We start from the raw sequence: 15,959 nt of genomic DNA on the forward strand, positions 1-15,959 counted from the left end.
CCATATTGACTAAATGGCAACTTCTCAAACACAATATGCTTTCACATACCTCTGTCTTTGCACATGTGATTTCCTCTGTTTGGAATTTCTTCCCCCATCCCTCCCCACCTCTCCCGAGTGCTTCGCTAACTCTTAATTCTTCATTTAGGATTTAAGGTCAAATGTTAACTCATGTTGGATGGGGTTTTTTTTGAGCCACCCAGACTAAGAAAATACTTACTTCCTGTGTTTATCTTTTGTACTCACAGAAAATTTTGTGCTTACTTTTAAGATAGGATATAGCATACAGTAATGTGATTATTTGGGGAGGCCAGTGTTTCTCTCTGGGGGGTAGTCCTGTATTACAATTAAGAGGCTTTGTCTGTAATTTGGGATGGGAGAGAGAACTGGGACCAGAGGACCAAAGGCCAGGCTAAGAAAGAAGGGCAGGAGTTGACCAAGGAAATACCAAGGGTAATCAGTCAGGATGGAGCCCGGTGCAGGGACAGGCTGCTCAGAAGTATTCTGCCTCAGGTGTCTGCAGACACCAGCACAAGAACCGCAGTCACCCACCACCTACTTTTGTAAATGAAGTTTTATTGGAACACAGCTCCGTCCATTTGTTTACAGATTGTCTTTGGCTATTTGCATGCTGCAACAACAGACCTGAGTAATTGCAGCAGAGAGTGTACCACCCTCAAACCCTGAAATATTTACCACCTGTCCCTTTACAGGAAAGGTTTGTCATCCTTACTCAAGTCAAGCAGTTAGGTCCTCAAACCAGGAGTCACCAGTGCACATTTCCAGGCTTCCCCTCAGACCTACTCAGAGAGAAATGCTGGGTATAGGGCCCACCGATCTGTGTGTGACAAGCCCTTCAGGTAAACATGAAGACCACCGCTCTCCACTCTTGGCCCTGTGGCTAATTACTTGGGGCTTGATGACAGCCAGGCTGCCAGGGTCCAGGAGAAACAGATACCAACAAAAGGCAAGGGAGTACAGGCGGAAAACAAGGCAGGGAGGAATCCAAAGGATGGATTCTAAAATGCAAATGCCAGGAAGGAAGAGACTCATGGCTGCAACCCTCCATCTTTCCCAGAACTACTTGATCCGTGTACATTTGTGAGTGAATGGAGACAAGCTCACATGTGCTCTTGGAAAGGGGCCAGTCCCAGGTGTGAGTCTGGGGCTCACAGGTGGAAACAGGAAGCAGGTCCACCTGGCAGGAGTGCCTCAGGACTGAGGCTGAGACCCAGTCATAGAAACAGAATATTCCTGAAAACAGAGACAAATGTTTCAAAACCTGATGATTTGCATAAAATGCTTTCTTTGAATCTCGGTTTCACTTCCCACTCACTGCCTTGGGGTGTGTATTGATTCTTGGTGTTCTGTTCTTACCATCCTAGCTCAGCTGTACCCCGATTTGACCTTACATAATTTACTCAGCCTCCCCGAAGCTATGAACTGAACGAATCGATGTGAAGCCCTTAGCAGTATCTGGTATTTCTCAGCTAAGGAAATACTTCTTCATCTTCCTAGTCACAATCTTATTTCATGTTGAAATAAAGGTTACCAAATGTTACTAGTATTTATCCATATTCACTCCAGTGACAAAACTTTATTTACCAGCATTATTTCTTTCATTTGTCTTTAAAGAAACTTCTGCCAAATAGTCCATGTTGTAATCTGGAGCCCAGTTGGCATGACTTTGATTATTATGCTTTTTCTCATTTAGGAATACATCACAAACTTTTTAAAAATACGAAATAATCTGAGTCCAGACAAAATATTTGCTAATACACAGATATGTTATTTTGAGGTTCTGTTATTTAGCATGTACATGTATTGAGAAAAAACAATTTCTAAATCTGTCACAATTCATTTTACCATGCAGGTTTTGAATACTCTACAGGAAGCTTTTTATCTTCACTAGGGTAGAAATTTTATATATATCCCTTTTTTAAAAGCTCTACATACATTATGAATATCTAAAAGAGAAAAAAAGATTATTGAGGGCTTTAGTAGGTAAATATTATTCCATGATTTTTCAGTGATAACTAAATCTATATTATGTCAAAGAGCCATCAGCTGAAACCTTTATAACTTTTGGCACAGTGACATTTTGAAAGTAAAATTAGTGTTGGAAGTTTTTTTTTTTTTTCTTTTAATTCCATAAATGCCATGGGAATTTTATCCCGTTTCAACACTTGCTGACTATGTAATTCCCACAGTGGCCATTAGTGGCCATCTGTGTAAGGTAATACATGTTTGGGATGAAATTGATTACAGCCTGAACACTCTCGTGTTATGATCAGGAAAAGCACGCAAAGTTCAAATCTTTTTTCCTAACGACCATTATGTAGCTAAAGATATTAATTTCCAGAGGCAGAACAGCCTATCACTCAAGATCTAATCTCACAATAAATGACACCAGGGCCAGAGGAAAGGAGGCTGGGGAGCCTTGCACTAAAATTAGTAAGTGCTGTGCTGGAGGAGCTCCTGGGATAAAGGGGAAATTAACAGGCTTGCAAACACACCTTTTTCTTTCGTAGACATCAAAGCAGACCCACTGCAATTTTGCCAAATATTCGGAAACATTTCACTACCGTTTTTAGAAATTCCTGTTATCCTAGTCACCAACACACTCCAAGTTAACCTCCTTGTAACTTTTCTCAGCCTACACATTGCTGGCCCTGCCTCGTTGGTATTTTATATTGTTTATGCCCAGTTTAGAAAACGTTTCCTTTTTACCTGTGCAAAACCAGGTGCTTCCCTTCTTTCAAATATGCTTTCAGTGTGATCTCCCCAGTGCAGTCATTTTATTTTTATTAGATTTCTGCAGGGTAGTGTATACCCGCATGCTTCCCCAGCACATTCATCCCCAAAGAGTGGAACTAGAACATATACCAATATATTTGTTTATCCGTTTTTAATTAATGTATTCATAACTTGGCTCTCATATTATCTGGTTACCCTAGGGTTTTGTGAAACGTAATTACAAAAAAATAACTTTTTGGTTTAAAAACTTTGAGAGCTTGGATGACTGAACTACCCTCATGGTCATTTAAAATCTTATTGTGCCTTCTGTAGAGTAGCTAACAGTTGAACACAGCTATATCCTGACCTTCCCCGGGACGTCGGGCAGAGTGATTTAGCTGCTGATGTCCTGAGAGGAGCTGGAAGGACTGGTAGCAGCAGCGTGGCCTCAGCCTGAGACGCAGCAGTTGTGATGCTGGCACCGCTGATGCTGAGCTGCTCTTCCTTCTCATTCTTGAGCTTCTTGATGATGATCATTCATCGGGTTTTGATAGATTTCAAATCTGCTTCCCATTAAAGAGAATAAAATAACGCCATCTTTTTAAAGAAGGAAATTTGCCCTCCTGTCTTATATACTAAGAAGTCATGCACCAAGCGTATCTAATAGCTATAGAAGTTATTTGAATATACTGAAGAGAAAGTGGTCTAGAATACTTTATAGCATTTGGATTTTTTTTCTTTTTTTTTTTTTTTTGGTCATTCACCCACTCAGCAAATATACCCAACGCTGACTGTCAGTATTCTGGAGACACAATATAAAGGTGAACAAGATATGGTCCCAACTTTATTTTTTTCCCAACTTAAAATTGCACTGTATTTATAGGTGGTCAGAGACCAGAGACTTCTCAGAGCCCTAACTTAGCCTCACCCCAGAATCTGATGTGGTGCATCTCGTCTCACAGGGCCTTCCTTGCATCAGCACTTAGTGCCAAGGCCAGCATTCTTACAAGAACTATGCTCCAGTCTGGGGCCCTTCACCGCCCCCCAGGCCAAATAGGGACATAAGTCTACATCCAGAACAGGAGCTGCATTTGTTCCTTCGTCCTCCTACTCATTACTTAAGTAGAGAGGTACTTACATAGAGAAGTCAGCACTAGCCCTTGATACACTGTTGCCAACTGAATTTACTTCAGCCAACAGAGACTGGGAGTTGAGCACGGTACTGGGCACCATCAGGGACAGAGAGGGACACACGGCACGGGCAGTACAGAGGATCCTGGCCCAAGCCCTGCCCTTCCATGATCTACCAAGTTATGTCACTGTGACAAATCATTGCTCCTTTCTGGGCTTCTGTCTCCTCGTTTGTGAAACAAGGAGCCTGGAGATATGGTCCCTACTTTGGGACAAAAGCTACCAGAGTCATACATTTAAACATCCAATCTTAATATGATAAATTAAGATGTGTAAAGATGAGCAAAGTTCTGTCAGAACACAGCAGAGGGGAAAACTTCAAAGAAGTGGTAGCTTTTGAGTTTGGACATACAGGACGAGCCAGGCTTTCCATTCAGGGCAATAGGGGGGCTGCGTATGTGTCTCTGTGCAGGCACCTGCACATGTAAAACACTTGCTGCAGGTACGCGCAAGCACTGATGCACACGCATGCCCGCCTCTATGTGAGCCTTGTGCCAGAGGCTGTGGGCTGGCCAGTTAATACCTATTCCCATCCCCGTCCCAACTTGCCACCTCCACGAGGGAGGCTGGACAAGATAAACACCGATAGTTAGGGATGGATGGCCGTGTAACACCATCTGGCCAGTTGCAGTGTTTGGAAATATGCTTTTGGAAACCCTTTTGCTTTTCAAGTAAGAGATGGATACAGTTGGTTTTACCCCCTTATTCTCTTAAGTGTGGCTGTTATCATTATTGCTGCAACAGCCACCTTGAGACATTGAGAGAGGTCTGGAGAATGAGTTGAAATATGGTCAAGCCAACAATCTTATACCCACAACTACCCACTTCAGTACTAATTATATACAAAATATGGAATTTATTTAATTAATAAATATTCTTTAAATAATTTATTTAAGGCAGCTTTAGTCTGATTTTTCTACTATTTATAGCCAAAAACATTCCTAAGTAATACACATTAACTATTCACACTCACTCTTACACGTTTGTGTATATATTTAACTTTATCTTCCATGCCCACCAAGACTTGGGACTGTTTTTAGACTTGCATTTTGGTGAAAAGTAAATAAGACTTAATATTAGAGAACAAATAGAAAGTGGAATGATTTCTTTGTTGCTTTCTTTGTTATTACAAAGCCAAACACTAATCACAGCATTTATTTCCCTTTTATCTATTCTGTCCTTGTCTGATATTTTAAACAAAAATGAAGTTGAGAAAGGAGAAAATGGTTGAGAAGAATAACACCGGAAGTAGAACACACTGGAGGTTAAGTTATGGGGAAACAGGCTAAGACTGAGAATCAGTTGGTTGTGGCTTGCAGAACACGGTCGGGAAGGGTACCCAGCGAGTGATAATGCCTGGTAACAGGCTGGAAAGAAAGATTTCAATCCATCACTGGTCCTTCGTTGCACATTCTTCTGTATTTAAGACCAAAAACACCGTTACCTGTTTCCATTTGGCAAACCAGGTTTCCCTAACAGCCAAGAGATTGTTCTCTTTATTTACCTTCGTTTAGGAAGATGAGAGCAAGAAGCCATTCTTCTTTGTGAGAGATTAGAACAGCTTTCCACAGAATGTTTTGGTTGTGTTTGGTCTTGTATGAAAAATACCGTCTAATGAGCAAGAGGTCTTTAATAGACTCTGACCTCCTACTAACTAACATGGAACCATGTGAAAAACACAGCCTGTTCTTTCTTACAGCGACTAATGCTTTTATTGCTCCTGTCCTCATTCTTTCTGATTGTATATTGTGTCTACATTTCCTGCTGTGGCATCGGATTACAAGTTAATAGTGTCAGCATATAACCTTACTCTTTTTTGAGCAGGGCAACTAGATTGCTTCTTCACTGCGGTGATCTTCCATAGTTTTTGTTTTTCTTTGTTCTTAGCCTCTGCCTACTTCTTTTTAACTGCTTTTGATTTCCCCCTTCTGTGTGTGTGTGTGTGTGTGTGTGTGTGAGTGTTTGTGTTTAGAATCAGTTCCTTACCTCGGGGAGAGGAGTAAGGCAAGACAGGTAATTCAGGGAGCCTCAGTCTCCTGCCGAAAGTACTGCATGAAAGTCAAGGGTCCTTTAGAGAGACAACTCAATGGGAGAGATGGAATTTACACTAAATCCATGAATTATCACTTAGTCTCAGATTTTAAAACATGTACACGCTTCAATTTTTTGTTCTGAAAGAATCTAAACTGTTTTTATTTTTTCTTCTCAAAATTTTTCACTCTTTTTCTCCAGAATCTTCAGCTACTTGGAGCTACAGCCATTGAGGATAAATTACAAGATCAAGTGCCTGAAACCATAGAAACTCTAATGAAAGCCGACATCAAAATCTGGATCCTTACGGGAGACAAGCAGGAAACGGCCATTAACATTGGTAACTCATCCAACTTACACTTTAAATGGTGCTTTCTAACCTGTTGATATATTTTAGAAGATAGATTTGAAATATTTCAAGATTTGAAAGATGTGTTACTCTGAGATCTCCGTATTTGTGGTGTCATTGGGCTTCTCTGTCTACTTGTGGCCCCGATGGCCCTTTAAAGTTGCAGCGACTGTATTTGCAGCCAGACTTCAGCTCTTGCAGCCCATAATGCCCTCCCTCACCTTTGTGTGTCTGCCTGCTCCCGCCTTCCATCCGTGATTGTCACAGGCAGATAACCTTTCTGCAGTTGTCTGGGAAAGTCTGGAGACCGGGGTTATGGCAGGCTTGTACACTGACATTTGTTTATGTGAAAGGTTATTTCTGAGATAGGAAGTAAGATTTTTGCCAGTTTTCATCCATCCTACAGTTAATTCCAGTTTTGCAGAAAGAGGTGGTATGAGTCAACGTGGGCTGCCGTAACAGAGCACCACAGATTAGACGGCTTACATGACAGCAAGTAATTTTCTCACAGTCCTGGAGGCTGGAAGTTCAAATCAAGATGTCAGCAGATTGGTTTCTCCTGAGGCCACTCTTCCAAGCTTGCAGGTGGCCGCCTGTGTCCTCGCCTGGCCTTTCCTCTGTGAATACTCTCAGAGCATCCAGTGTCTCTTCCTCTTCTTAGAAGGACACTAGTCCTGCTGTATCAGGGCCACCCTTGGGACCGCCTTTAACTTTGGTGAACTCCTTAAAGGCCTTGTCTCTAAATCCCTTCATGTTGGGGGCGGGGCTTCAACACATGAATGAGGAAATAGGGACACAGTTCGGTCTATACCCGACGAGAAAGTTAATATTTGCTGTTGGAGGCCTGAAGTACCAATAATATGCTGGAAAAATACCACCTTTTTTCCCCCTCCAAGTTCAGTAATAATATGTTGCCTGAGCACCATGAATCCATTATCCAGAGGATAATGGATAATACTGATGATATGAATTACATACAAAACTCTCCCCAAATGGAAGAAACCATTTCAGGGGTATTCACAACATAAACCACATTTTTAGAAGGTCATTAAGTGTCATTTATCTAAAACACATTAAACTAATATTCCTTTTAGGAATGTAAGTAATCACAGTATTCTGTGGTAAATACTGTATTTATAAATACAGTATTTGTATTAAATAGTAAAATACTCTAAATTGATAGTAAATTGAGGAAAATTGATTTTTAAAAGAAAGCTAAGTAGTAGAAGTTTAAGTCTACAGGCCACACAAGTTGTTAATTTGGATTATAAAAATCATCACTGGTGTTAGAGGCAACATGGAAGGAAGATGTACAGGATGAAGAATTGTTTAGATACAGGAGACCTGGGGACACAGATATGACCCAGCAGCATGACTGCAGGTGGAGGGAGAAGGTATGTGGGAAAGTAAACCACCCTCCAGGTAGGTCCAGACTTGTAGCCATGATGAAAGTTCCCATGAAAAGGACAGGATGGTGGTGGTTTCTGGCAATATGCAACTTTTAGATTCTTGGGCCATAATTGTTCCTAGAGGAGGGAAGGTGAATTCATTCATTCATTCAGCAAACTGATGGTGTGTATGGTGCCAGGTGTCAGTTAAAAACAAGGAACAAAACATATTGGAGTCTCTGCCCTCGTGGAGCTAAGATCCTAGTCAGGGAAACGGACGGTAAAAGTGAATGAGAAAAACACAGAGTATCTTCGATGGCAATAACAGCTCTAAAGAAAAAGAAAGCAGGCAAGGGGAAATAGGGCGTGGCACAGAGGGGTTCAGTTCTACAGCGGGAGGTCAGGAAGAACCACCTGAGAGGGGAGGGGGCCTTGTCCATCAGATGATTAGGGAAAGCTGTCTTCTGTCCTAGAGAAAAAAGCAGAAATGCACAGGGCGAGGGTGGGAGGAGAGATCAGCTGCGTAACAGAGCCCAGGTTGGATGGGGCCTCCCAGACCTGTGCAGACTCGGTGTTTACTCTAAGTGAGGTGGGAAACCACTGGATGGTATTGAACTAAGCAGAAGAAAAACTTGATCTGACTTTCCTGTTTAAAAAAAAAAAAAGCAAAAAAACTGTATGAATCTGGCTGCTAGACTGAGAGTGGACTCAAAGGGAAGCAAGTGTTGAAGCAGGAAGGCCAGAGGCTATTCTGTGAATCCAGGTGAGATGTGGTGGTGGCTTGGACCTGGTGTTAACAGTAGAAGTAAGAATTGGTTGGGTTCTGCATGTATTTTGAGGATAGAGCCAACAGGATTGATTGATTGATAGACTAAATGTTGGGTATGAGAGACAGAAAGGAATCAAGGGCAGCTTCAAAGTCTTTTAGCCTCAGCCACTGAAGGATGGAGTTGCCATTAACCAAAATGAGGAAGACTAGAGGAGGAGCGGGGTTTCTAGGGGGAGGGCAGGAGCCTGGTTTCAGATGTGTTACGTCTGAGATGCCTATTTTATACCTGAGTGTCTGTTGTTAAGTGGATGCTGGCATGTGAGTCTAGAGTTGAGGAAGGAGGTCTGAATAGGAGAGATGAGTACTAGAACGGTCAGCATTTCGATGGTATTTAAAAGCATGGGAAGGAATGAGATCACAAAGGGAGTGAGTGTAGATGGTATTGTTTTAAATGTGAGATGGGCCAGCGGGGTTGCCTGGTTTTCTACAGCCACGTTCAGCTCTAGGTGGACAGGTGCAGAGTAGGCAGAGTTGGTTTAATCAGCAAGTGGTTTTGCTCTTCAGCAAGTGCAGCAAAGCAGGAGAGGGCAGGAGAGAAGAGGTTGTCATAAAAGTCCAAGGGCAGGGAGATAGGGGTGGGATCGGTGGTCCAAGAGATGACCAGACAACCGCCCTGCCCCCTTCTCCCAAAACCACCACTGGCCCGTCTTCTGCTCTTCATGTTGGTCATCAGGAGGGATATTCCATCCGCATTTATCAGTTTTCAGGACATTGAGAATCATTACCCATCTCTTTCCATACTGGTTTATCAAGACAGTCTTAGAAAGGCAGGTGAGGTCCTTGTATCTTATCCCTCTTACAACCAGCAAGAGCATTTCTTTTCTAAACTTCCTGCAAACCAGGAAAACAGCTGACTGCCATCACTCCTTAAAAAAAAAATAAATAAAATAAAATTTTAATTTTATCAAATAAAATGGGTAAAATTAAATAAAATTTAGACTTTTTAGTAATATCACTTTAACCTTTTCACCTCTTCTCTCTAGAGAAATTAATTATGTCAATTTACTCTGTTTGGACATAGGACATTCCTGCAAACTTTTGAGGAAGAACATGGGAATGATTGTTATAAATGAAGGCTCTCTTGATGTAAGTAAGATGGTCTTTTACTAAAAAAATTTAAGATCTTTGATAACTTAATTATCTTATAGTATTTTATTTTATATTCAGATAGCCGTGGAGTATTTTTTTTTCCTGAAGTTAAAAATATCTTATTACTATTGTTCTGCTGGAACATAATCTGTACTATTTTGAACCCTTAATGTAAATAGATTTTAGCTTTGTATCTGTGACAGCTCAAAGAAATTGCTACATGATTTGCTTAATGTTGTGAAACAGAAAAGCTGCTTTACAAAAGCATTATGTCAGGAGGTTACTGAGTGACTGCAACTTATTTGTATCTACCTGAGCATTTTGTATAATAAGCATTTAATAACTGCATTAGCTTTCAGTGTTAATATTTTGCTTCTTTAAAAAAAAATGTTTAAACTATTGAGTGACACCATGTAACCAATAGTAGAGTTGTTGTTGTTGTTGTTGTTGTTGTTGTTGTTGTTGTTGTTGTTTTAATGTCCTAACTTTTGGGCTGAAATATAAATTCCTAGGATGTCTTTTTTTCATGACTGTGATCACATGATACTATATCTGGGAAAGGGGGAAAGATTTGTTAGGAGTTAACCAAAAAAATGTAGATCAAATGACCTGCAAATATTCTAAAGGAAGGGTGACTATGTGTAATTTAAGGTGGAAGACAGAACCGGAGAGGTGATGATACAGCTGCTTGAAATAGTCATTGTGACGCAAAGAGCAGCCCAGAGAAAACCTGATAATTAGAGATGTTGGAGAAGCCGAGAGGCCAGCTCTGTGGAAGGCGTGATGCAGAGGCCAGTGTTCAGAAGTTGGATATAAGATGGGAATTAAGTGTGAGAAGTATTTGGCTTCTGATTTTCAAATTGGAATGATGATTTCTTCACTATTTGTCCTTAAAGCAATCCATGTGATATTCTTCCCTTTCTTGTGACATCTTTGAGCACCTTGTAGTCTGAAGAGTCATGTATGCTTTTGCAATCATGAGGGTTGTTTATATCTTTCATTATTGGAGAAGTGCTTTTTGTGAACCAAGCTTTAATCCTAAAAACAAAAACAAACAAACAAAAAAGCCAGCCTTCCAAATGCTTAAAAATAATAAGGGAAGTAAAATGTATTCAAGTATCAGTACAAAATAGCTATGTAAATAAGGTAGGTAGCATGCTATGAACGTATCGTGACGTTTAAGGAACTATATGCAACTGTGAAAATATCCTAAAGTTAAGGAACTATGCACAAAGTAAGTGGCATTTAGTTACATAGAGGTGAGTAAGGGAAACAGGCAGAAAGTTACTGCAAGTAAGTGCAAGGCATATTGGGGGCATGAAAGAGGAACATTAAAACTAAACACAAGGTTATAATTTTTAAGTGTGTTTTGTTTGGATGCATATAGGCACAGAATGTAAAATTTTAAAGTCACAAAAAGGGAACGCATAGGTGGTAAAAAGTGACTCTCCCGCCTCCTGTATACCCAAGCTACCAGTTTCCCTCTCTAGGGACAGCCACTGGTTCCAGTCTTGTGTGTGCATCCATAGATATTCTGCCATATCTGAGGGGTACGTGTGCATGTCTGTGGACACGTTCTTTGTTGTTAAACAGAAATTACAGCATGCTGTCCACACTGCTTTATACTGTACTGTGCTTTTCTGACTTACTATATCTTAGCCATTGTTTTGTAATGGTATATATGAAGCTACATAATTCATTTTAATGGTGGCACAGTATTTATAAGGCACCAGTAAAGAAATGACAGAGGGGGTTAACACTGGAAAGGTGACTCAGGTCAACTGTGGAGAAAGCTGGGTCAGGTTTAAGAATTTGCCTCCATAGGCCAGGGGAGCAAGAGATGTGAAGCATAGAAGCCGTTGTCCATAGGCAAGTTGGAGGGGTGGGGAGGCATGGGGTGCAGGCACGAGACAAGGATAAGAGTTAGGATGGAGGAAATGGGGGCACCAGTGCCAGCGATGTGGTGTGACATTCAGGGAGACCGATCCCAGGGGTCCCTGGAGAAGGAGCCATCAGAGGGGGTTCCAGAGCTGGGTTCCAGTTGCTCACCATGTTGCAGAAACCTTAGCGTTGTGAGCATCTGCATAACCTCTGCAGCCCATTAGGCCCTTGTCAGCGTCCTGGGTACAGGTGGTGCACGGGTGCCTGACACTCGAGGGAAATCAGAAGTGGGGCCAGTGACGCTGAGGCACAAGCACGGCAAGTCGCGCGTGATTTGACGTGGTATCCTTCCATCGGGATCCAGGCTTCCACCTCGTGTAGGCTGTGCTGGCATCGCTTCTTTTGTTTTCATCTGTTTCATCGTTTCTCTCCCACTCTTGGATAAACACATTTCTTGAAGTGTTTCAAGTATCAAGTGATGTAAATAGTAATGTATCAAGTAAAAAGAGAAAACCGAAATGCTGGGGATGTTCTATGTAGTGAATCATGTGTTGTTAAGACAGCAGCATTTATGTTCATTTTGAAGTTTCCAAGATGGTAACTCAGAAGCAATAAACACCTCAAGGATACTTGCTCTATTACCTGTTTCTACAGGAGCAAACACAGAGTCTCAAGGGAATAGTTTCAGTGCACGCAGGGACCCCGTCTGACTGTTGTGATTTGCCATTCTCTCTCACTCCCACATAGGTAGTACTCCGTAAATGCTTGAGGAGTGAGGCACTGAATAATTTTTAATTAAGAGTTTCCTTTTAAAAAAAAAAGTTGTATGTAGGTTTAAATTTGGCAGTAGTCAATCACATCTGATGAAAAGCAAAGTGATTAGACATGTCCTTAGCAATTCAGTCGCCGGTTGGGTGTGGAAGGTCACAGGCAGCGCCTGGGGCTGAATGCATTAACACTGATTCATCCAGCTCCGGACTGCCACAGGTTGTCTCGCTGTCTGCAGAAGGTTTTCTCCCAGGGAGTTAAGTGGTGACTTTACAGCTCTGGCCACCTGGGGTCGGACCTGCTGTGGGGAACTCATTTGCTGCCCCCCAGGGAAGGAAACATCACGTTGCATCATAGTTCCTTCAGATCTTGTGTCCTGCAACCCAAGCCTGAGATTTCAGGCAAATCATTAGAATGACTGTGGGTAAATCTTTTTTTTTTTCATTGCCATGGAAAAGAGGAGCATCCTATGTGTTTACATTGTACTGATAATAATTAAAAATGGGATTACCCTTCCATCAGCACAGAGAGTCATTAACATTTAGGTAATAAACTTAGGTACATAATGTCTTAGGGAGTAATATAATAGGAAATAAATTGTGGGTGTGTAAATTATTGTCAAGTGACAATTTTAATGAATGTGTACTCAGATTACTTGTGTGATAGCATAGTGGTTAAGGGCACAGTTCGGCTCTACCTGGATGAGCAAACTGAAATGAGAAGACTTCTCTGAGCCACGTTTGCTGCCTGTAAAGTGAGGCTAATGTTCCCTCTTGACATTGGTATGGTTAGCCAGGGCATGGCACGTATAAAATGGAGATGTTGCGTGATTTTGTAGGAAAATGGTCTATGTAGAGGTTTCACTCTGCAATTGTAATTCAGAAATCCGACGGGCCTTTCTGCCTCCGGCTGTTCCCAACTTCTTTCATAGCGCGAGCAGCCTCCCCTGCCCACTGATGCCTGAGAGCAATGCAGGGTGTCCTCACCCAGTTACCTGCCCAGCCATTGCCAGGTGTGGACAGTGTCCACAAAGGAGTTTCTTAAAAAGCTTGATCATATTTTTTTTCATTTAGAAAGTAAGACTTTCTTGGATAAGCATCTTTAAGAGTCATCTAGACCTGATCAAAATCTATTAGGTATTTGTAATAAGTAGATAATTTAGGTAACTTGTATAATTTTTTATCGTGCTACTTTGAACCTCTTTAATAGGGGTCCTAATTATGTTCTTGATATGAGACATTTCCTTAAGGGTCTGCAAAGGCTGGGATTTCAGATTCCTGGAGACTGAAGAATAGTTTGTACTTCTTCCCTAATGCTACAGCAGTGCCCAGGAAATACCTCAGAAACCCCTTCCACTGAATAACCTAGATCCAGATTCTTCCAGCATCTCTTTTATATCTTCAGTTGGCCATGCAATTATTTGTTCAAAATATGTCTGTTAAACTGCAAACATCTAAACCTGTGGGCTAAGAACTAGGGAACCTCTTGCGTGGCCTATCTTTAGCTCCCAGTGTCTAATTCACGTCTTTCACAATGCAGTAAAACAATTCTGGAAGGATTGGGTTTACGTTATACGAAGGAGTGTGATGGTTCTATTATTAAATCCTCCATAGTGTACCAACTCTGAGAATCTCTGGAAATACTTTCAGGTGACCCAGATTATTTTTTTTTAATAGATATGGTCTACCTTTATTCTAAAAAGGAAGAATAAAATTGAAGGCATGTTTCATTGAGGTAGCTTAGGATTTTACCACCCTCATCTGTCAAGTCTAGGGTGGGAGGGAGGAACCATAATTTCTTATGCTGTTAACTCTGTAGGTGCCAGAATGATCTTTCTCTAGTCTCACATGATACACTCTTCACCTTGGTCTCTCCTCGTGTTGCTTTTCTGTGGAGAGTTATGGGGTCTGTCCTAGGAGGTACGGCTGGATCTATGCTTTGTTCTTCTTGTTTTTCTCTCCTCTTTTCTACTCTCTGGCTTCCCTAGGAAACAAAAGAGTGCAGAGAGGAAAACCATTGACTATTTTATTTATTTATTGAATCAGCAGGAATGATGGTTGAATATGTATGTGAGGAACTTAGAGAAATAAATTTTCCTCCACTCAATGTCAAAAGGCTTCCAGTGTTCCCAAGTTTAACTCCTGAGAAGCCATGCCCACCTCTCCCTCTGATCATCTGGGCACAGGTTTTTCAGTTTCTGTTTCTGTAAAGATTCCACTTTAGCCTGGTTAGGAGTCAGCCTCTGACGTATGGGAAGCAGAGGAGGGATCCCACAGGAGAATGCGGCTTTCTGACTGTCTGTGGGAGGGGAACCCTGCTGCCCCCGCAGGGTTCTGTGCGTTGCTGTTGTAGTCATGAGGAAAACACTAGCTTGGGTTTCTGACGTGCTTATTTTTTGTGCTCAGTACTGGACCAAGGATTTTACAGGAATAATCCCATTTTCACCGAAAAACATTAGTAGGCAGGTACTATCATGCCCAGTCTTGAAAGGTAACTTCAGCTTGAGCGCTAAGTGGCCCTGGAAGATGGACCCAAGTCATCGGATTCCAGAGTCTAAGCAATGAGATTTTTCTGGGCCTCCATTGCCAGCGACTCTTATAAATCTCTTATAAAGCAGGAGTAATAATAATACCCGTCTCTAGGATGCTGCTGTGAGGATTAAGCAAAACAATACCTTTTAAGTACAATGTCTGGCATGTAAGCACTTAAGATATATGGACCATTATCGTGGTCGTCATTATTATTTCTTTTATCGTTATAATTCCTGGTGGTAGGGGAGTTCCTCATTGCCAGCTGCTGTAAGAGGTGATTTTTTAAACAGCCGCCCTTCTCACTACTTAAATTTCTCTGCTTAATTGAGAATATGAACCTGAGCCAGCCAGGTCTGATCATGGATACCAGTGTTTTTCCCTCGCTCATATATTTTACAGAAAATGAATTGTTAACCACATTTGATATTAATAAGCATATGAATATACATTTTTCAACACCATGGTAAAAGAAACCTCTTTATGGGATTCCTCTTTTTTTTTTTTCTAGCTAAATTTGGTTTTCTAACACCATGGAAGCTTCAGATCTAACTTCCAGGCATTCATGACATAAATGGTGAAGTTGTCATCTGTACCCTTTTTAGCTCGACTTATATGTATTCTGCAGACAAACCTCACTGTTTGGGGATCCAGCCACTGTTGAATGGCCCCTGAAAGAAATCCAGAATAAGCAAGTTGTTGACTTGACTCCAGAAAAGGAGGGGGGAATAAAGAATTGAGGCTACTTTGTCTTGATATGTCCCGTGAGTCTAATACAATGCATTGTGTATTGCTTTGAAAAATAAGTCAGGCAGATTTTAAACCGCACCGAGTTTTCCTCCACTGCCAGCTTTGGAACTTCAGTATTGTGAATTCTCTTTTACCATTAGCAAAGCTCCTTCAGTGTTTTTGGCCTGAAAATGTTTAAGATCTTAGTTTAACTTTAAAGGTGTTAATGTGTCCCTATCAAAAGCAAAGCTGTGTTGTTATAACGTCCCGTTTCAAGATGACTGTTCAGATACTGTTTGGCGCATGGCTTGCTCCAAGTAGCTCTCAGTGAAGGAAGCCAATTTTGTTACATTTGAGAGAAATGGGTTTATAAAAAAATGCAAACATTACCAAAAAATGAAAATAACATATAAACAAATAATCTGTTCTCTTTTCCTCTG

At 41.2% G+C, this 15,959-nt stretch overlaps 1 protein-coding gene across 5 annotated transcripts in view; it reads left to right on the plus strand.

The window, feature by feature from the left end:
* Window positions 1-15,959, plus strand: part of ATP8A1 (ATPase phospholipid transporting 8A1) — a 214,562-nt gene that overhangs the window by 118,935 nt on the left and 79,668 nt on the right. For all 5 annotated transcript variants that reach the window (XM_031435242.2, XM_031435256.2, XM_031435239.2 and 2 more), the window contains 2 exons: window positions 6,160-6,298; window positions 9,546-9,610. In XM_031435242.2, the coding sequence (XP_031291102.1) occupies window positions 6,160-6,298; window positions 9,546-9,610 (204 nt within the window). The remainder of the gene's footprint in view (window positions 1-6,159; window positions 6,299-9,545; window positions 9,611-15,959) is intronic.

Source organism: Camelus dromedarius, chromosome 1 (assembly GCF_036321535.1).
Source record: "Camelus dromedarius isolate mCamDro1 chromosome 1, mCamDro1.pat, whole genome shotgun sequence".
In the NCBI taxonomy this organism is placed as follows: Eukaryota; Metazoa; Chordata; class Mammalia; order Artiodactyla; family Camelidae; genus Camelus; species Camelus dromedarius.